This window comes from Podarcis vaucheri (genome assembly GCF_965113315.1).
Source record: "Podarcis vaucheri genome assembly, chromosome: 1".
NCBI lineage: Eukaryota > Metazoa > Chordata > Lepidosauria > Squamata > Lacertidae > Podarcis > Podarcis vaucheri.
In genome coordinates this window covers 134043383-134065251 of record NC_138759.1, presented here as the reverse complement: position 1 = coordinate 134065251, position 21869 = coordinate 134043383, and the positions used below count along the sequence as shown (strand labels likewise).

At 51.7% G+C, this 21869-nt stretch overlaps 1 protein-coding gene across 1 annotated transcript; it reads left to right on the top strand.

The window, feature by feature from the left end:
• The first annotated feature begins 16180 nt into the window (after nucleotides 1-16180).
• Nucleotides 16181-19318, top strand: GBX2 (gastrulation brain homeobox 2). The gene is made up of 2 exons (XM_082213197.1): nucleotides 16181-16713; nucleotides 17978-19318. The coding sequence occupies exons 1-2, from the start codon at nucleotides 16206-16208 to the stop codon at nucleotides 18502-18504; spliced, it is 1035 nt and encodes a 344-aa protein (XP_082069323.1). The 5' UTR covers nucleotides 16181-16205; the 3' UTR covers nucleotides 18505-19318.
• Nucleotides 19319-21869: the final 2551 nt, after the last annotated feature.

Sequence of the window (21869 nt, the reverse complement as noted above, 5' to 3'; positions counted from 1 at the left end):
TCCCCAGTGACCACACGCCTCTGTTCACTCAGGGCAGAGAACCTGAAGAAGGGCACCTCACATGGAGATATTAAGCACCAGACGGGCATATACAGGAAGAAGACTGCCATGCAATATATCCTATGTCCCACTGGAGATAAAACTCACTGTGCACACGGGACTGGAGCTTCAGATACTTGTTCATATTTGACAGATTTGGCATTTTTAAGTGTTTAAGTTGACCTTAAATGAGTGTTGTTGAGATCTGTGCCCATTTGGCAGACACTTCCCTTAGCAGGTATTTGGACTGCCTAATGATACCAAATAAGTGTCCTGGGGATCTTGGGTAAGTGATGGGTGCAAATGCATGTTCCAACCAGTTGATCAGTACTGCATAGGAAATCCCACTTCCGAAGTCAAAATATTGGCCTCTGGAAGAGATGCCAGCCCCTGCATGGGGCTCAGATTGATGCCTCTGCAATCCACTTTCCATTGTCTCAATGGTAGAGACCCTGTGTGTTCCTCATGGAAGAGCTATACCATTCTGCAATGAGAACACACACATTTGTCTTTGTTTCTCTCATACAGGACCATAAGGTTTCTGCCCAAATGAATCCGTACAATGGGCACCTCTTTTATATCCTGCTATGAATCGGGCAAATCTGTGCCAGCACACCTTGTTTAAATCAGGCAGAGCAAAAACTAGCTCATTAAATAACCCCCTCAAGTCATTCCAAATGGACAATGTTGTCTAGGTATTTCCTCAAATCACTGCCATACTCTAGTGTCACAAATGCCTCCTTAGCAACATCAACCATATTAAAATGGGCAGCTGGCAGCATAGTCCCATTTTCATATCAAGAGCTCAATAAACATCCTCACAGTAAGTCACAAAGCAGATACTGTTTCTTGCTAGATGGCTGGCATGTAAAACCACTGTCTAAAATAGAAAAGGCTCCAGTCATTCTTCTCACACATAAATGAGCAAAGCAGATGGCATTCTCAAGGGACATAGTACCAGGCCTCCAAAGCATGTAGGGAAGAACCATATTTCAGTGGGTAGGTAGAGTAGAAGAAGGTCCCATATCCAATCCATGGTAACCCCAGTTAAAAGGAGCTGAAGCAGACTTGAAAAGCTGACCCCCATCTTCTTGTTCCTTGGTGATAACTTGTGACCGAGTAGGATTGTCTTCCATGAACACAGTCTTAATGGTGTGTCCATAAATGACTGTGGAGGCCAATTCTGGATCCACATGTCCTTCCACAGAGGGAACATAGGGTTTTTTTTTGGGGGGGGGGAGTTGATCACAGTGAGGATTTGCCAAGTGTGCCTTCCTCTTAGCTCGTTTTTCCCTTTCATCCTGAGTTTGTGCTGCCCCCAGCAGCCAATACTAGGATAAATGACCAATGGTCTTACTTCAGCTTCTTGTGCCCTGAGCCCTTCCAGCCAGAGGGAACCGCCACTGAATGCATTCTGAAAATCAAGAGTCCTCTGTGTATGAGGTGGGGCTTCATGGGGAGTTATGAGCTTCTTTTTCCTCCATCCTCTCCCTTGCGCGCTTCTGAGCTCAAAGAAGCTCATGGGAAGGACATTAGTGCTATTCAACACCCAGAAAGTGACCTATCAATCATTTAAAATAAGTGATGTGAAGTGTCATCATTGTGTTGTGAAATCAATTTACTTGGTGGTTTTTGCCACTGGTATTGGCAAAACACTAAATCCACTTTTACCACTGTCAGTGAAAGCTCCTTAACTGCCAAGCCCTTTTATGAAGAAAGGCACGGCCTCTGTTCATCTCTCTGGGACAACAAGCATCCAGCAAATGCCATTTTGCCCAGTGCAAAATATGTTGACAATCAAGAATAACAGGAGTCTTACTTGGTGGGCGACATGTTGATGTCAATAACAGATCTATTGTACAGAACAGCCCTTTTGATGGGAACCATTAAAAATTCATTGTCCTTTGTTTTGCCCTTTGGCTACTCATAATCCCATTTCTTACACAATTAAGTAGGGATTACATTTCATTATACTTTTCCTGGTTGCACAATGAGATGTATAAAAATTATGCTGTAAACGTGCATATCTTCAACCTACAAATTTCCTATCTCAAACATAAAAGAGTCGTTCAGAAAGATATTGTACTGTTTATTTTATTTTATTTAGAATATTTTAAAGCTACCCACTAGAGCCAAGCCCTCACAAGGCAGTTTTTATTATATAAATATATATAAATATGAAAACACACTAAGAACAAAACTACCTGAAAGCATCAGAAAACAGTATAAAAGCAGCATAGCAGAACCACAACAGAATAATAGCAAAAACAGAAATAGCAATGAATGACAATCTCTGACTCAGCACAATTTCATTTAAAATTAATAAAATAATTCAGTACCAGATCAAACAATAAAGTCAGCCAGTGCTAATTAACAAGTATGCTTTTCACTTATATTCCTAAAATTAGCTTCAAAATAGAGCTTCAGCCAAAGAGAACAGAAGCCTGGGGGCTGGTGTTTAAATGTTCACAGAACAGCCCAAGGCCCAGGTATCAATTAGGAGCCACAGCTGGAACTCCTAGGGCTAGTTTATCTACCCATCTCAGTTTCTGGGATTAGCAGGACAGACATGAATGGTGACTGAAGGATTTCCATTCTTATGGCTGTGAAATATCAAATGGAAACAAAAATAAGATAGCTTCTGCAGATTCATCCAGCCAGGACAAGGTATATGAGCTGTGTAGATGCTTCACAATTTTTACTTCTCTAATCTCATTAACAGAAGCCAAAAAGGAACTCAGTGTCTTATGGTACACATCGTGCGGGGCTTCACATCCATGGCAATCCCCCACTTTGAGCACTCTGGCAAGTTGGGTTGCCTCTCTTGGAAGGGACAGAGCTGGAGAGAGGGGCAGGCAGTTTAGGCTGGCAGGGAAGTCATCATTGTACAGTCATGTATATGCCATACAGTCAATTTATTGTACCTTCACATACAGTTACTTCTAATTTCTTCCACTTTCTTCTCACATATTCCTGTCTGTTGTCTTCTCAGAAGTCAAGGTGCTATATTTTGTGCCCAGGAAGACGTGCTTCTGTTTTATTGCTATCCAGCATCCACAAAGTTTTAAGTAACTTGACTTTAATAGCTCTGAAAATAGTCATAATGCTGTGAAATTAGTTGACTGGACTGGAGTTAGCCAAACACTAAATGCACTTTTATCACTCTTCAGGCTAACCAGAGTCGTGGAGCCCTCCTGGATATGAATGGTGACATGATTCATGATGTATGACACATATTCTTCCCTATTCTAGCATCATTTTGTGAACATTGATTTATTGGTTGTGATCGTTGTCCTTAATTATTCTTATGACTAGGAGGCCATGTAGTTGCCTACTGCATACCTCCAACAGCAACCCTCTAGCGTCTGGCCCTTTTCTGAAATTGCCTCATCTCCGCATCGACCTTCTCCTCACTCTCACACAGCAGAGCAACAATACCCTACCAGTTAAGGTATAATTTGCAAACTATTGTGCTTGTTAAAAAGTATTTGGGGGCTTTTTACTCTCCCGTCTCCTTCTCTGTTGGAGCATAAAGGTAAAGGTACCCCTGCCCGTACGGGCCAGTCGTGTCCGACTCTAGGGTTGTGCGCCCATCTCACTTAAGAGGCCGGGGGCCAGTGCTGTCCGGAGACACTTCCAGGTCACGTGGCCAGCGTGACGAAGCTGCTCTGGCGAACCAGCACCAGCGCAGCACATGGAAACGCCGTTTACCTTCCCGCTATAAAGCGGTACCTATTTATCTACTTGCACTTAAGGGTGCTTTCGAACTGCTAGGTGGGCACTGTTGGAGCATACATGTAGCCTTAAAAAAAAAAAAAGGTGGAACGGGAAACAGCCAACACACACACACACACACACACAGACACAGAGAGAGAGAGAGAGAGAGAGTTTCTGTTGCCTTCCCTTGCCCATGTAGTACTGCAGCCATATATTCAACTCTGTCTAAAATATGTGTCAAGCACACCAAAATGCTCCTCTAAATTATTTGTGCATATTCACCTAGATCAGACTGTGGCCTGCCCTGAAATCTATGGATAAAGGGCAGTATACAGTGCTACCTCGGGTTATGTACTTAATTCGTTCCGGAGGTCCGTACTTAACCTGAAACTGTTCTTAGCCTGAAGCACCACTTTAGCTAATGGGGCCTTCTGCTGCCGCCGCACCGCTGGAGCACAATTTCTGTTCTTATCCTGAAGCAAAGTTCTTAACCTGAAGCAATATTTCTGGGTTAGCGGAGTCTGTAACCTGAAACGTATGTAACCCGAGGTACCACTGTACAAATATAAATCATCCAGAGGCTGCTGGACTGGACTACATCTCCCCTCATTGCCATTGGCCATCCTGGCTGGGGCTGGTGGGAGTTGGAGATACTGTTGAATACTGTGTCTGGAAAACCACAGATTCCCAACCACTGATGAAGGCAATTCACTCTGATGGCTTTTCATTTATTCTGGCATTTGGGACTATCCTACCTAACTGATAAAAGCAGCACTAGTTTACCATGATAAATCTTGTCAGTCTTTAAGGTGCCTCAAGGATCTGTTGCTCTTGATGCAACTAGTTAGCATGGCTACCTCTCTGGAATTTCTCAGGAAAGGCCTGAAATTCTTGCAGTATTTGTAAAAGTAGAATGTCATATGACTAAGATTCTATAGCTTTTCCTCCAGTAGCTCATAGGTCTCCTCCAGGTTATAACCTAGGGCTAAAATGTTTTCTCTTTGAAATACAGTGGTGCCCCGCAATACGAATGCCTCGCAAGACGAAAAACTCGCTAGACGAAAGGGTTTTTTGGTTTTGCGTTGCTTCGCTAGACGAATTTCCCTATGGGCTTGCTTCGCAAGACGAAAGCGTCTTGCGCTTTTTTCTTAAAGCCGCTTGAAGAGGCGCAGTTGCGACGGACCATGCTTTGCAAGACGAAAAACATCGCAAGACGAAAAGACTCGCGGAACGAATTATTTTCGTCTTGCGAGGCACCACTGTACTAATCTTCCATGTTATATGAGAGTTTTTTCAATATTAGGGGACTCTTTCAGTAATGCTGTCCACAGTGATATGTGCACATTGTAAAGTGGCGTTCCCAGGAGAACTATACCGCCACCATTTGATTTTGCTGAATGAGCTTGCTTTTTTGGGCTTGCTGCCTGTACTCTCGCATCTGGCCTCTGGTTTTCTTAAGCACCTCTGAAGGGAGGCTTTATGACCACCCCCACTAACCTTTGGCCACGCTCCTCTCCCTCCCCCCCAAATCCACCTCCCCAATGGATCATCCTGTTTGCCTCCCAGCAGGTGTCCGAAGAAATAGATCAAAATCAAAAATAGCATGGACTGGCTGGGCTGGAAGCACAATGGAGAACCTAGAGCGGCTGTTTTTCAGGGAGAGCAGTTGGACAGACTGTTGCATTAAACATGCATGTGCAGTTGTGCACATAGATATATCTATGTGCACAGTCTGCTCAGTTGTTACTATCTAGTTGATAGGGGCTAAGAATAGGGCTGAGACAGGGCCTGCAACCTGCTTCACTGAGGTCAAGGCAAACCTATCTATGAACTCCAAAAAGAGCAAGAGATTTACATACTGCAAGCGAATATTTCCCTAAGGAATAATTTGAAACATCTAATGTCCCACGCAGCTTTAAAGGCAGTGAACGCAGTGCTCATGCATTTGCTAGAGGAAAAGCCCTGTCCACAGGGAACATCTAGGCATCCATGTATTGAATCCAGCTTTGTTTCAGATTTGCTAAAATTTTAACTCATCACCGGGTAATGTTGTTCAGAAATCTGCACAGTTGGTTCTAACTTAACATTAAAAAATAGATGGAGAACACCTGGAGAGAAGCACCTCTTTTTCCTTTTGTATAAAGGAGCATTATTAAAGTATGTTATCATATTTTTAAGCTCAGCTAACATAAAATATTAGAATGAAAGTAAATATAACAAAACAAAGCATGTATCAAAATATAAATCCAATCAAATTTAAATTCATGTCAAAACAGTTTCAAACGTAATCTATGAAATCCAGTGAGTAATTTTGATTTCTTTTGGCCGAAATACTGAGACCTTTAGACTCTCCTCCATCTGCATTTGACCTTGTTGCATTTGTGTTGGTTCAATCACACTAACCGCTGTTTTTCTCTTCCAAAAAATAAGAACCTACAGCCTTTATTCTGAGTAATCAATTAGTAAAAGAGAAAAGTCAGACAGAAGGGCAGTAATCAAGACTTAAGAAAATCATTAAGTTGCTCTTGTTGGTAGGGAAATTTTCATATAAAAAAATCTCAGCATGCTGGCATACATAGTCACATAAGACAGATATGAAGGTCTAAATATATAATGTCCTGGTTTTTATTAATTTATACTGTAGTGCTTTAACTGGAGAGAGCTGTTTTATGTTTCATGCTCAAGCGAATAAGGCTGTTGCCTAAGAGTGAGAAGCATTTATTAAACGAAAAAGGCATTGTAACAGACAGGCAGTAATGCCATTATCTTAGTCAAATATTGCAGAAAATACATCATACGAAGAACACAGGACTTGGGACACAATTACCTCTCATAAGAGCTTTAAAAAAAAAGCCCTGCAGGGTCAGACCAAGGGTTCCCAGGGGCCAACCAGGGGCCTATATATCCAACAGTACCCCAGTAAGCAATAATCAGAGGCTTGCTTGCTTATTTATTTATTTGGTTTGATTTATAACCCACACTTTGCCTACCAACACACCAAGCGCATATTGTTTCTGAACCCAGAGGTTGCAGACCGACCCTTTCAAAGTCACAGAACCCCTTGGCCAATCTTTCCCCCCAAGTCAGACATATTTCCAGCCTCTGAGAAGAGTTCAGGAGAGAGGTTTGGGCAGGAGAATGCTTTCCATTAATTTACCCAGAGCAGATGTTAACCTAACTGGCTGTAATTTCTTGGATCACCTTTTAAAACCTGTGATCACACTGACCACCTGTTAATGTCCAAACTAGCCCACTAATTCACCCCACCTTTTAAACTCAGGTCTAACTTTTAAACTCCCATAATCAAAAATAAAACACCATCCTTACCAGTACAATAAATTTTAATAATTATTTTAAACCACTTAGAGACTTAAATAAATAAAAGTCAAAATGAAATAGGACAGTTCTCAGTCAAAGAACACCATTCCTTTAACCACAGAGCATGTTGTAAGTGAAGAGGCAGCTGAAGCCCTCATTTCCAAATTTCCTTTGAGCAATTGTGGCACTATTGAAAGAACACTCAGTTCCCAACTTGTTTGCTTTTTTTGTTTTGTTTTAAAGTTATGTTCTTGGCCTATTGCTGCTACCTCGGATGGCAAAGGTCTCTTATAATGCCAGAGTCTTAGTGGAAAAGGTGAGTTTAGCAGGATAGCAGTGCAGAAGGTGAAGTAATTACGTTTCAAACTTACCTTGTCATCCTTTCAGTGAGTGTGCTCTAGTTCTTGTCACAGATGAAGCAATAAGCCACCTCTTCTTCTTGGCTTTTCTGCTAATCCAGAGAGAGATGACCTGCATCCTCCTGTCACAGACAATTGACCATCATCCTTGACCATTGGTCATGCTGGCTAGAATTGATGGAAGTTAGACTCAACAACATCTGTAGGGCCGCAGGTTCCTCATCCCAGTACTGAAGGGGGCTGTCGTCAACAAAAGCTTATGCCACAACATACTTGCTAGTCTTTAAAGTGCCACAGGACTTCTTTGTTGTATTTGCTGTAACATACTAACACAGTTACCCCTCTGGAAATTCTTAAATTATATACTTATTTCTTCACTGTCTCCTGTCTTCAGGGTTGAAGGTGATTGATTGATTGATTGATTGATTGATTGATTGATAATCTGCATTGTGTTGCCTGCAGCAAGAGTTTTGTGGTCAACACATTGAAGACTAACAGATTTGCTGTGGCATAAGCATTCATGGGTTGATGAAGCCCCCTTCATCAATGCACAAAGTGTTATCCACAACTGGCAGATATTTATTTATTTATTCAGTCCATGAAAGCGGACAGGGGATCTGTCGAGGTCAAATGTAATGCCCAGGGAAGTCGGTATATAAATGTTATTATATTGTATACAAGATAAGACTGTGCAGCTGCTGAAAGGGATTCTAATCCATGGACCCTAGAATTAATCTCTCTCTCTGCTTTTAAGGTAGCCCAGGTCTCGTTTTTGCTGCAATGAACTAACACAGCCACCTTCTGGTGTTTGCATTGCTCTTTAAAAATATCCCACAACCATCTCTGTCATGTATTTTCTGTCATTAATGTCATTAGTGATCAGAACTGTGAACAGTTTTCAAAATGTGATGTGAACATACCAGATAGAACATTGTGAAATGTTTTCTTGTACAGATTTGTTTGTTTGGAGCATGGTGTTGGGACATACGGTACTTGAAGGGTGGGATATATTTATAACTATATATCTATCCTTTACATTTTGCTTCAGTGCCAGCGCAGGAAGCTTATTATTTCTAGGGCACGGCAAGGAATGATTTGTTAATTCTTACTCAACATCATGTAGAACTCATTGTCTCCTGATGTGCTTCATCTTGCACTTGCTGCCAACCTAGAATTTCATGTGCCATTTTATCATCAAACTTTCTCATGCTATGAGGCAGCATAAATAGTCAGGCATAACTTGGGCTCGCTGGATGAGGTCCTTTTCTGCTGTGATTCTTGATAAGTATCAGATTTATCATCATTTCAACATGTTATCTGTTCAAGGGGTTCTGTCTCTCTAATAATATAGTTTCACATAATAATTCTATTAAACAGTTATTTCTGCAGTCAGTGCGCAGAACCTCTGGGAGGAATAGCAGCCTGGGCTGGACCGAACTTTCTGCGTCTCCTTTGAATCACAGCACAGAAGAAACAGCTAAGGGGCTTTCAAAACAGCCACACAAAAGCTCTTTGGAGTTGCACAGTCAGGACTGCAAGCTGGTACCGAGCTAAAACGTAACAATACCACCCTGGACCAGGCTGTATAAGCCAAAAGGCCTCATCACTCCCAGTGATATGGAAAGTTCTCTTCCCAGTCTGATGGTCATGAATTGTCTATCTGAGGGACTTATCCCACAACTCTCAAATGATGGCTACCACAGATTTCCAAAGCAGCTAAATTCTGCTAAATTTCACAGCCCAGCAAACATGCTGCCCTAGGCAATTCTGAAAAAAGGAGGCATAAATAGTGGGAGAGCTACATTTACTTACTTATTTTGCAAACCTGTCCATTCCTTTGCCTAAATAGGAGTGAAGCAGAGAGGACATGAAACTCTAATCTAGAGACTCTGGAAAGCTATATGAACACCTCTCTCATCCAGAGGATCTAGTAAGCTATGCAGATGTTCTTGGGTCATAGATTATGGATGTTGACCCTAGTGGCATTTTCATCCCAGATATATGTGGCCAGTTTTTATCTTAAGGGTTGGAAACCACAACACTTAAGAGAACAAGTGGGTTTGTTGCAATTTCTGTTTCAGTTCAGTTCACATGCAGCTCCAATAGCTTTCATTGATTTGCTAACTCCCTGCTTCAACAATTAATATTTATGGTACCATATTTATGGTATGGTAAATGTGCTGAAGAAGTTAAATATCAGAGAAGACACTATAGCTAATTTTTAGCTTGGCTGCAGTTTTAATCCATTATAGTGGTCTTAATCCAAAATTCTCCCACACTGCAGCATCAACAGGTAGAAATGGGTGAGAGGAGTTGAGAATTTGCTATGGCAGTTAATCAAAAAGGGGTGAAGAAAGAACGGGTGCCATCAAACATTTGCTACAGGTTGATAAATATGTGGTGGCCATGGCAGTCCCCTGGAGGAAATACCTAAGAAGAACAGCTGCGGGTACCAATTGAATAGATAAAAAAAAAAAACAAGAAGCAAACACTGCAGATGTTGTGTAAGTAAACTGCAGAGCACTGAAGGAGGGGGATCAGGACACGTGGAGATGTGCGGTAAAAAGGCAGCTTCTTTCAGCAACACGCTTCCCTTCGCGCAGCGCCTGAAGTTCCAGACCCAAAGCAGAAACCTCACCGACAAGAGCTGCCACCCTAAACGCACGTCCTTTAGTTTCATTGCATTGAGTCTCCTGCGCGCTACTTAGAAACGACTGGAAATTAAGCCGTGTATAAATTGTCGAAATAAAATAATAAAAGTAATTATCTTTGCACTCTTCAGCGGGTAAACATGTTCAGGATCTGGGGGTTTCTCTCCTTTAAATATGTACAAAATTTCAAGTGCTACTATTTACTGAAGGCCTCTTCCCTTTTCCTTCTTCAGGTTAAGGGAGAAATGAGCGCTCGTTGCTGGGAGTTGGGCTTGGGCGGCTGCAGGTTTGCTCTTCAGTTAGGGAAGGGGAGTACAGTATTTCACTGGCTGTTCTCCATTCTACGCTGGAAAGACCAGGCAGAGGGAGGAGACGACGTGTCTCGCGTGGATCAGGGCCAGCCCGCTTGCAGGCGCCTTTCCATGGAATGAGGTTTCCTGCTCACTCGGGATTTCGGCCGGATCTATCGCGAACTCAGCGGGAAGCCCGGGCGGCGGCAGCTCCTGCCCGCCTCGCCTCCTGCGGCCCTTCTGGCCCGGGGCGCTCCTCGGCGCGCCCTCCATTTTCTCCGCGGGCCAAGGAGAGGGGCTCCGTGCCGGGCGAGCCACAGGCTCTTCCCCGACCCACTCGGAGGCCCCGGTTAGCGCCAGTTGCTGAGCTACAACTCCCACCCGCAAGCCCAGCAAGCCAGAGGGGCTGGGAGTTGTAGGGCGCATCATTCTAGAGCGGTGGAGGTGGAAGGAACCCCGAGGGTCGCCTCCTCCAACCCCCGGCAGCCCCTGCAGAACTCTCCATCCCTTCAGTTGGGCGGCATCTGGCCGCCAAAGGCTCTAGTCCGCGGCCCCGTCTCCAGCAGAAGCCCGAGAGCAGCGGGGCAGGAGCCGCAGCTCCTGGGATTCAGGGCTGCCTCCCCGGAGGAGCCCGGCTCTGCAGGCCTTCCTCGGCCTGCCCTCCTTCGCGCGGCCGCCCAGCACGCCCCGCCCCTCCGGCCAGAGGCCTCCGCGGGCGGCGGCGGGGAGAGGACGAGAGGGGCTCGGGCTGCTCCGCCTGCGCGCTTCCCGGGCGGCCTTTTCTCCCGGTCTTTCCCTCTCCAGAGCGAACCCGCCGTCGGCGCAGACGCTTCTTCCCGGGGAGCCGGCGCTCCTCGGGGCTGGCGGGCTTTGCTGGGCGCGGCCCTTCCACGGAGCCCCGGCTTCTTCTGTTCCCCCCACCCCGAAAGGCTCCGTCGCCAGCATTTCTGAGCAGCTGCCTGACCTCGGGCTGCCTGCCCGGCCGAGGGAGGCGACTCAAATAAGGCCGGGCGGCAGAAGCCCCGTCCCGCCCGCCCGCCCCCTCGGAGTGGCAGTGCCCATCAACTTGGCGGGGAGCTGACTGTTCTCTTGCGTGGGCGCGAGGGACCTGGCCAGGGAGGCCGCCTCGCCTGCGCGCCGAGCGGGTCAAGGGTCGCGTGGGACTCCCGGCTCCGAGTCGCGGGGCTCGTGGAGACCGCGTTGCGCGGTTCCCTCGCCGGGGACTCGGCGCGGCCCTCCAGCCTTCCTCGGGCACGGAGGAGGCCAGCGCCCCGGCCCCTGATCAGAAGCGCTGGCCGCGGAGGCGGGCGCAGCTGGCGACTCGGCGGGGAGCCCCGAGGGCACCTTTTCCTCCGCCCGCCCGCCCAGTTTTCCTCTTTCCGCAGCGTCGTCCCCAAGAAGGGACTTTTCTCTCGATCCCGATCCCTTCTGCCTTGCCACTCGCCCGCCGGCTCCGAGAAGTTCCACCCGCTGTGGGTTGGTGTTTTTTGGCGTGGCGGTGGGGGCTCCCGGCGACCGTGAGAGAAGCCCGGGGGGGGGGTTTCTTCCGGGCACGTTGCTCTCGATGGAAGCGCAAACTGCTCCTCCCCCCTTCCTATGGATTCGTTACACGTCGGGGAGGGAAACCAGTTTTATATCATTCCTCGGTCCTGTAAATGTGGGTGCAAAAGCCAGGCTATCTTCGAACGAAAACGTAGATACACATATTAGATTTTCCCCACCCTTTTAAATTTTTTGGATGGCTTTATAAATTAATTTCTAAAAATATTAGCATTAGAAGTCATGTTTAAGGCAATAAAGAGGGAAAGAGCCGGTGGGACATGGGACGAATCGGGCAGAGTGATCCATTACTCCACTCGAAATGGTCACTCCCTAATCTGTTATCCGACAACTCCACCCCAGCCATTAGTGAAACGCCAAGAGAAAATCCAGACTCAAATTTAAGAGAGGGGGGGGTTGTTGTCAAGGAGTCAAAGGCAAAGCCTGCGCATAATCTGAATCCCAAATGAGCAAATATAAATGACGAAGGGGGAGGGGAGACCGAGTTTTAAAACATCCCCGCACTTAAAGAGCCAGTGTGCTCTCTGCCTCCTTTTGAAAAAACCGTGACCTGGAGGTCTTAAAATTCTTATTTTATAACGTCAAATGTTCAAAAAGCAGATATGGAACTCAGAACATTTACCTAAAGCACCTTAAAAGAGATCTTCCTGAATTGCCAAGTGGCCAATTCCAACTTGCAAACAAGAAAGGAAAGGGAAAAGAGCCATTCCAACAACAGAGAGGCACTTCTATTCAGCTCGGAAAAGAAAAAGAATCGGTGAAAAAGTTTATTTTCCTTGCTCATTCCGCCCCCCTCTTCCTCCGCCCCCGAGTCTTTAGGAAAAGCCAGTGGCTGTCCACATTTTTTTAAAAAGGCAAAGTGTTCCAAGCTAGAAGAATGCAAGTCAGTTCCCCTTTCTTATTTTTTATTATTCGCTTTAATAAACCACTTGATCTTTGCTTGAGAATCTCCATTAATTGAATGGGTTTGCCTTTTTGCCAGGTTCCTTTATCATTATTTATGGGCTCTAAATTGTTTAAAAGTTCCCTTGACGTTCAATTTACAAGTTTGGAGCCTTTTTTCCCCTCCGCCCTGTCCTGCCTTTTGTCCTCAAGAAAGACATCGTGTTGGAAGGGCTTTGAAAAGCCAAACATGAGAGGCCCGCCCGTGAAAAGGGAGCAGGCTCCGTCCCTTTTAATTCCGCCCGGCGAGTGAATAACTCGCGAACATAATTGCAGGAGCCGCTTTCAAAGGAGGGGCTGCCTTCACTTTAAGGCCCACATGGAGTCTATTGGGGGCATTTCGGAATTTTCTTTCTTTCTGCCCCCCACTCCATCCTCCATTTATAAAAGCGTGAATAAAATAGTTGCCTTTTTAGAAAAAAAAGAAAAGAAGAAGGTTCAGCGCCTTTTGCTCCTTGCAAATTGGTGTATCTGATGGTGGAGGAAGGTTTTTTTAAAAAATAAAAACAAAAAAACCCCCCACAAGAACCCCTTTGTGACACCCACCCTGGTCACTTTCAGACAAACTTGGATGGGGGAAGGCGGCTTTCCTCGCCCAGGTTTTCCTCAAAGGAAAGTTTGCCGGGACCACTGAGACAGCAGCCAAAAGCTGCCTGGGTGATGGAAGGAGCCGTCCATTCGAAAGAGCCAGAAAATTACGGCTAATTAATAATACCAGAGGAGCCCCCCGCCTCCCCGCCTCCCCCTTCCCCTCAGGGAAGGGCACCATTCAGTCTCAACTGGGCGGGGGGACCATCTACTCCCCCATCCCCGCCCCGTCGCAGGAGCGGAGATCGCCCGCTGCACCTGCCGGGGGCGAGGAGGGGCCCGCGGGGTCCAGGGCCGGGGAGAAAGTTTGCTCTCCGGGAGCCCAAACGCGGCTGCTGCTTGCGGCAGGCTCCACATTGCGAGCGCAAAGCCGGCGAGCCCGCCGTCTCAAGAGCCAGGATAGAGCCGCCGACTCGCCCCGCGCTGCTGCTGCTGCTGCCAGACGGTCCGTCCTGCCCGGGCCACCCGCCTCCCGTCGCGGCTGCTTGGGAGGCTGCAGGGCGCTTTTATGAGCTGCAGTCGCCCGACGTTAAACGCACTGCAGAGAGCCTGGGATCGATTTTGGTTAATCGCGGCTAACCGCGTCTGGGACCCTGTTTTACAAGCAGCTCGCAGCTCCGCTCGTTTTCTAAGCAGTTAAACATCGGATGACAGAAGCCCCGACTCTCCCCACCGGGGCGCGGGAGGCTCTGGATGTCTGTCTTGCAGTCCCGCCGCCCGCCCAGAAAAGGAGCGAGGACGCCCCGTCCGAGGCAGGGAGGGGGGCAGAACCCCCCCCCCATCTCGAGGCGCCTCTCGCCAGCAGCATTTCTCGTTTCCCCGGCGCGCTGAACCTCCGGGTGGAAAGAGGTTTTCATCCCACTGCGAAAGCGGGAGGCGGGGGCTTGGGAGGGGTCCCACTCGTGCTCCAAGGCAGGCATCCCCAAACTCGGCCCTCCAGCTGTTTTGGGACTACAACTCCCATCATCCCTAGCTAACAGGACCAGTGGTCAGGGATGCTGGGAATTGCAGTCCTAAAACAGCTGGAGGGACGAGTTTGGAGATGCCTGCCCCAAGGGGAAGCGGGTGGCCCCCCTCCCTGCGCCCCCCAGCTACCCCCTTTCTTGTCCTCCTTCCGCGCCCGGTTAGGCCCCAAGGTGACCGGCTGGAGAAAAGAGGCGTATTTGGGGCGGGGGGCGGGTGCGGAGCGCCTCCGGAGGGCCACTTGCGAGCCTTCGCCCAGCTTGGTCTCGCGGGCCAACTGAGTTTGCCAAGGGCCTGAGCTGGGAGAAGGCATTTACTGCCCAGCGATGTTGTGGAGAGACTGACGGGGAAAGGGAGAGGGGGATAAAGAAAGGGCTGGATCTACAAAGGGCTGGATCGATACATTCATAAATATCGATCGGTCTTTATTTTCCAATTAACTACGCATGTAAAGAAATTCCTATTACCCGCCTAACGGGCCCCATTTCTCTCTGATCGTTATCTTGTTAGCGCCTCCAAAAGAGATTTCTGCCCATTTGCCGTCGTTAAATCTCCACTGCAAAAGCACGATCTGCTTCGGTGGCTCGTCTCTGCTTCAAGGTCTCTCTCCCTCCGTCGTGGGGGCCGCTCGCGGTTGCTTAGCTCCTTGACGCGCCGCCCGACTTCTTCGCTCCCTAAAGGTCATTCACACGACTCATTTTACACGCGCGGATCCTTCACCTCTTTTACCTACCCCCCCCAAGGTTGAAAGGGAGCAGGAGGGCCAAGGAAGATCAGTTGGGGTTCCTAAGCTGGAGAGGCGAAAGCAGCCGGCCAGCCTGTTCCCACAAGGTGTGTATCAAGGCGTGACTGCGTGGTTTCCAAATGTGACGAGAGTTTTGAGGACAGGACCAGTAGCTAACTTCGAGGGGTCACCCCCGCCATCACTCAAGGGGATAAACGGAAAAGGAACCCCAAAAGAGCACCCAAACCCTCAAACCCCACCGAGCCTCCGTTGCTGCAGAGCTCCTGGCCAAGTGACCCGGAAGGTGCCGGGAACGTGGGTAGCCCCGCAGACGCGCGCGGAGTCCCCTTGTCCTGGATCCACAGCCCAAGACCCCGGACCGCGCGCGTCTGGCTGGCAGAGAGCTTCCCACCGAGGTAGCCTCCGCGCCCCGATTCCGGTAGCGTCGCGCTCCTGGCGGCTCCCTTCTGCTGGACGGGAGGAGGGAGGGAGGGGGCGCGCGGAGGGGCGGGGCCACCAGCCCGTCTCTCGCTGCTTCTCCCCACACTGCGCCACACACACACAAACACACACACACGCACGCCGCGCGCGCTTTCCTCCTTGCATCTCCGCGGCCAATGGCGAGAGGCGCAGGCGTCCACGTGGGGCCGGGAAGGGTCCAAGGCTGGCAAAATGTGAATGAGAAAGAAGAGCGCGATTCAAAGGTTCTGCCGGCGCCCGGGAGGGAGCGACGGAGCGCGCCAGACGGAGATCGGGGCACGGGGCTCGCCCAGGAACCCAGGCGGGGGAGCCAGTCCGGCAGCCCGGCAGCCGCGCCCGCACCCAGCCCAGTCCAGCGAGGGAGCGCCGCCCGGCCGCCGGATCCCGAGCAGCGCGCCGGACTGGAGCAGGGCCCCGCGCCCCGATGCCGCCCGGCCCCGGCCAGGCACAGTCCGCGCTGAGCCTCCTGCGCCGCCGCCGCGGCTCTGCTCGCCCGCCCTCGCCGGCCCCGCAGGCGCCCCGCCGCCCCGTCCAGCTTCCCGCCTGACGCGCCCGCCGGCCCCGCAGCGCCTCTATGAGTGCAGCCTTTCCGCCGTCGCTCATGATGATGCCGCGCCCTCTGGGAAGCAGCACTGCCTTCAGCATAGACTCGCTCATCGGCAGTCCGCCGCAGCCCAGCCCGGGCCACTTCGTCTACACGGGCTACCCCATGTTCATGCCCTACCGGCCCGTGGTGCTGCCGCCGCCGCCCCCGCCGCCCCCGGCCGCGCTGCCCCAGCCGGCGCTGCCGCCCTCGCACGGGCACCACCACGCGCAGATGCCCAGCCTGCCGGCCAGCTTCTGCTCCAGCCTGGCGCAGGGCATGGCCCTCACGTCCACGCTCATGGCCACGCTGCCGGGCACCTTCTCCGCCTCGGCGCAGCACCAGGAGGCGGCCAGGAAGTTCGCCCCGCCGGCGCTCCAGGGCACCTTCGACAAGGCGGACGGCCTGCAGGCCGAGCCCGAAGACGGCAAGGCGTTCCTGGCCAAGGAGGGCTCGCTGCTGGCCTTCTCGGCCTCCGAAGCGGTGCAGGCGTCCCTGGGTGAGTCAAACGGGCCGCGGCGGCGCGGGGAGGGGAAGGGGATTCCGTGGCGCGACCCCCACTCCCCACGCAGGGACCTTGGGCTTTGGTTTGTTGCAGCGGCCACACCAGGTGGTTGTCCTCCAAAGGTTAGCTGGTGATCTCGCCTCCCCCCGGCCAAATTCAATCCACATTTAATCCAGGATTTTCAGGGGCGGGAATCGGATCAATTAAACAACACCCTGTCGCCGAGGTTCCGTTTCGGAGCGTGGCTTTTTGGAAGCTTCCTGAAGTTGAAAGGACCCCCTGGGCAGAGTTAGGCCGTCTGGGTGGGGGGCAGCCCGGGCGCCGAGGAGGGCCGGGTCTTCTTCCAAGGAGACTCGGGGAATTCAGTCGCCGAGTCACACACTGGAAATGGAAGTGGCCCCATTTGTACGGATTGGTTTAAGTGTTCCAGCCTTTCCGTCCCGTTTCTCCTCCAGTTCAGGAAGGGCTGGCGCAGGCCCCGAAATGCTCCCTTCTCGGGCTGCTTCTCTGCTGCTGCTCAAGCTCTTGGTGGCGTTTTTGCTGCTGCTCTGGCTGCTCCTTTTAAATCACTTCGGAAGCGACCGGCAAGGGGTCTGAGCGGGGTAATGCCGCAGCCTTGTCGAAGGAAAAGCCAAGCATTGAGGCCCAGTAAAGCAAGCACTTCCCTGGCGCGAGTGACTGTTTTCCCAGGAGTTGGAGGGAGAGAGGAGAAGGGCGGGGAGGAAGCGCCCCTCCCCGGGGACGCCCTTGCCCAGCCGTCGAAGGGCCTTGCGAAGAGGGAGGGAACGCCGGCTTGGAGCTGCTTCAAGTTATTGAAGCCGCCCGCTTCAAAACTAAGCCGCCCTTCATGGGCTGGGAAAGAGCGGCGTCTCGGCCTGGCAGGCCTAGTCCGACTCCCCTCTTCGCCAAGGGGCCATTTGCAGAGATTGCCGTCGGGCGATGTTGCCCGGCGGCGTTCACCAGGACACAGCTTATCTCGGCCTGACACCCAGCGAACCCGCTTGGCGGATGGGGCGCAGCGGCCTGCGCCTCCCCAGGGCTGACGCCGCGGCAGATTCGGGGACCCAACGGAAGGAAAGTTTCTTCCGGGGGCAGGCCGGGGCTCTCTCTCGCTGCCCCCGCTCCCCTCTGCCGTCCTGCTTGTTTCCAACATCCCCAGGCCCGAGGCGGGCGGAGGGGGGCGCGGGAAGGGGCGGCGGGCGGGGAAAGGGAGAGGCGCCCGGAGTAACGCGCGGTGCTCTTTCTGGCTTCCCCGCAGGAACCGTCCGAGGCGCGCCGGGGAAGGAGGACGCCAAGGCGGCGGAGGAGGAGGCCAAGGGCAAGGAAGAGAGCTTCTCCATGGACAGCGACCTCGACTACAGCTCCGACGACAACCTGCCCGGCCCCGCGGCGCACAAGGAGGACGACTCGGGCCACGGGCTGGAGGAGGGCGGCCCCAGCTCGGCCAGCGCCAACAGCACCACGTCGACGGGCAAGAACCGGCGGCGGCGGACGGCCTTCACCAGCGAGCAGCTGCTGGAGCTGGAGAAGGAGTTCCACTGCAAGAAGTACCTGTCGCTGACGGAGCGCTCGCAGATCGCGCACGCGCTCAAGCTCAGCGAGGTGCAGGTCAAGATCTGGTTCCAGAACCGGCGCGCCAAGTGGAAACGGGTGAAAGCCGGCAACGCCAACTCCAAGACCGGGGAGCCCTCGCGGAACCCCAAGATCGTCGTGCCCATCCCCGTCCACGTCAGCAGGTTCGCCATCAGGAGTCAACACCAGCAGCTGGAGCAGGCCAGGCCCTGAGCGAGGGCGGAGGGGAAAGAGAGAGACGGAGAGAGGAGGGAGGGGAAAGGCCACCTTCTTCCAAGGCCCCCGCTAAAGTTTGGAGGAAAACAGACACGCAAGCCAACAGACGCGCGCCTCCCCTGCAACTCCAGTCCGGGCTCCGGGGAGAGCCCTCCCTCTGGCTCTCTTTCTCTCGGTCCCTCCACTGCCAAACCGAAGGCGAACTTCCCCGCGAGGCGCAGGCTGTAGCGCCTTGGCGCGGTCGGGTTCCGGAGCGGGAGTCTCGCAAGCCAGGAAAAGACGATTTACCTATTTATTAGACTGCCCGAACTTTGTATATAGAGCGCTGGATCTCGGCTGCGGGATTTTGACTGAGACAGGACCAAAGGAGCGGCGGCGTCAAGTCTTACATTCCAGAACTGCGGACTTTTGGGCGGGGAAGGGAGATGTTCCCGCGCCCCGTTTCTTTCGGGAGAGAAAATAAGACGAAAAGGACCGGTTTAATTTTTGCTGCTGCTGCTGCTGCTTTTCTCACTCCCTCCTTCCCTCCCCTTCTTTTTTTATTTTTGGTTGCGGCGGAAGGCTGAGCGAATGAGGCATTCTTCAGGTGGATCCCTCCCCCCCCCATTGATTCCCCCATTTTATTTAAAGTTCTGGCCTTCTCTCGACTTGGTTGCCTTGCCTAAGCCATGTTCCTTTCCTATTTCAAATGCACGACCTTTTTATTTTTGGTTGTTGTTCTATTGTGTTGCATTAATTTATTTCAAATGTAGTTTACGCTTTTTTCTTAAGTTATGAAAACGAAATGAAACACAGTAATGTTATAAATAAAAACCTGGAAAATGAAAAGGAAGAAAAAGGGGGAAATGCTCAGAGTGACCCATCTCTCCTTCCTTCTGCGCGCCTGGCGAGGCTTCTGGGCGCGCGAGGGCCGGCAAGGCGCTTTCCTCGTAGCGGGGAGGAGAGGGCGCCCAGAAAGCTGGAGCTGCCGCCGGATCAGACGCCAGCGGGGAGGTCTCCTTCTCAGTGCAGCCAAAAGCACAAGGGGGGGGGATAATAACCCGCCTCACCCCAGGGTCGTCGGAAGAACCGGGGGAGGGATTCGTTCCCACTGCAGGGGATGGGTTGGAAGGGTGCCGTGGGCAGGAGGGCGCGATATTCCGGCTTCCGTGGAAGGGGGGCATCCGCCCCTTTCAGTTGTCGGGTGAGGGAGCCCTTCCCGCCCCTCCAAGTAAGAACTGCAGGCGCGCCTACCCCAGCTCCGCGCAGCCGTCCGCGGACAGCTCCGCTTTCATTCCGGGCTGCGAGGGGATGGGAAAAGGCTCTGCAGACCCAAATCCAAAGAAATGGGCTGGGGCAGGGTGGGGCGCGGGGGGTGGCTGGCTCGCCGGGAAGAAAGGGAGGTGGGCTTGGGGGGAAGAAAGAAGCGGGAGCCAAGCGGGGCGCCCCGCTACCCTCCCCGCTCCGCTCCCACTTGGCCCGCTCCTTCTGGCTACACGAAGGAGGATGCGCTGCTTTCTGCGCGGAGAAAGAGGCGCCTCCGTGTTCTGAAGAGGCTGCAAAGGGATTCTCCCAAGCTCAGGATCTGCGGCGGCAGGGCAGAGAGGAGCGGGAAAGGCGGGTGTGGAGAAGGCGGTTCGGGTGCGGGGAGAAGCCGGAAGAATTGCCCCGACTCGCCAGCGGGAAAGCGCCTTGGAAACGCGACTGAGGCCCCCTGGTCCACCCGGCGCCAGTCAAGACGCGTGAGAATGAAAGCTGAACGGGGAGAGCGGGCAAAGGAGGCCGAGATGCCAAGCGCCCCTTCCTTCCCGGGACGGAGAGAGCAGCGCAGGGTCCGGCCTGAGCTCGAAGGAGGCCGGGCGCACAGGGACAGAAATCTACCACTTTCACTACATCGTTTTGTAAGGTGTGGAATTTCGTTTGCACAGCCTGGAAATGCAGCTCTGCAAAGGCGCCTCGTCGCGAGTTCTGCTCCTGTAAGATGCTCTTGGCGTGGGAATTTCATCACCATCTTCAAGTTTCCAACTAAGTAGCCAGATCTGCATGTTTTGCATTAACATTTTTTTAAAAAACGACGCGGTTGTGTTCTGGGTTTCTGACGTGCGATGTCCGAGAGGTCGGGGCTCCCGACTTCCCAGGCGAGCGTCCGCGTCTGAGCTGCACAGGAATTCGCCTTCAGAGTGAAATAATTTGCTTCTGCCGAGGCAGAGAGGCGAACTGAAGTCGGCGTTAGTCTTTCCTTGCCGGCGTGTGGAGCGGCTTTGATGGTGGGCGCCGAGGTGCGAAAGAGAGCCAGGATCCCAGGCGGCCGAGTCGACACGTGTGCTGTATCCGCACAAGCCCAGCTCTCCATGGATGCGAACTCTGATTACCCAGAAGCAGGCCACTATGTATGGATAATGCCTCTTTCTGGATAATCAGAGTAATCATGTACACACATATATGCATATACATGCTACACACACCAAGAATAACTTTTAAGTTGGAGGAGCGGGCTGTCAAAGCTTTAAAGCCGCATAGGGGAAAGGGCAGGGGTCAACTTTTACATTCTAGCCCAAGCACCTGCGTTTTGTGGGGAAAGGAAAGGAAAAGCTACATTCCGGCACACAGACGGGGCAAATGGTCGGATCTTTTCGCCTCTTTTTGCAGCTCTTTGACGCTGAAGCAGCCGCCACCCAAAGACCCGTTTGCCCCGCTGCAAAAGAGCTGCTCGGCCCCCGCCCCCTCCAACACAAGGGCGAGGAAATGGGAAGACCAGGGGGTGGTGGGAGAGCGAGCAAGAGGAAGGCGCAACAGCCCGAGCAGGCGACAGAGGACCGCCGACTTCTCGCCCCCCCCCAGACAATAATCTGAAGCGACCGGGCAGAGGCGGGGGGGGGGGGGCGCGTGTTGCGCTGCATCCAGGCAGGGTCAGGAAAAGCCCCGGAGTGGGAGCCACCAAGGCAGAGGCAGAAGCCAAGAAGATAAACAAGCGAGGGGGGTTGATAGCTGTCATCATCACCATCCTGGCTTTCATTTGGCTGCCTAATGAGTCAGATCACAGGCAGAGAGAAAAATTGTCAATCGCCCAGGCTCTAATGAATTTTTTTGCAAATTGTAATCAAGCCAGGCCGTCTCAGCTCGCTGATTAATGAGACCCAAGAGGCTTGGCCGGCACCTCAGCTTTTTATTCCATCCCATCCTCCCCGCACTAAATTAACAGCAACTTGTCTGCGCTTCAAATTAACTCTCAATGATTAATTCTGATGGGGGGGCCTGAAGAATAGCTCGCGCTAATAGACACTGGCCTCTGATGCTGTTTGAAATTAATACACTCCCCCCCCCACCTTGGGCTGCCTGCTTTAATCCAGAGCTGGGCTTTGACATCCCTATATTTGTTGTTA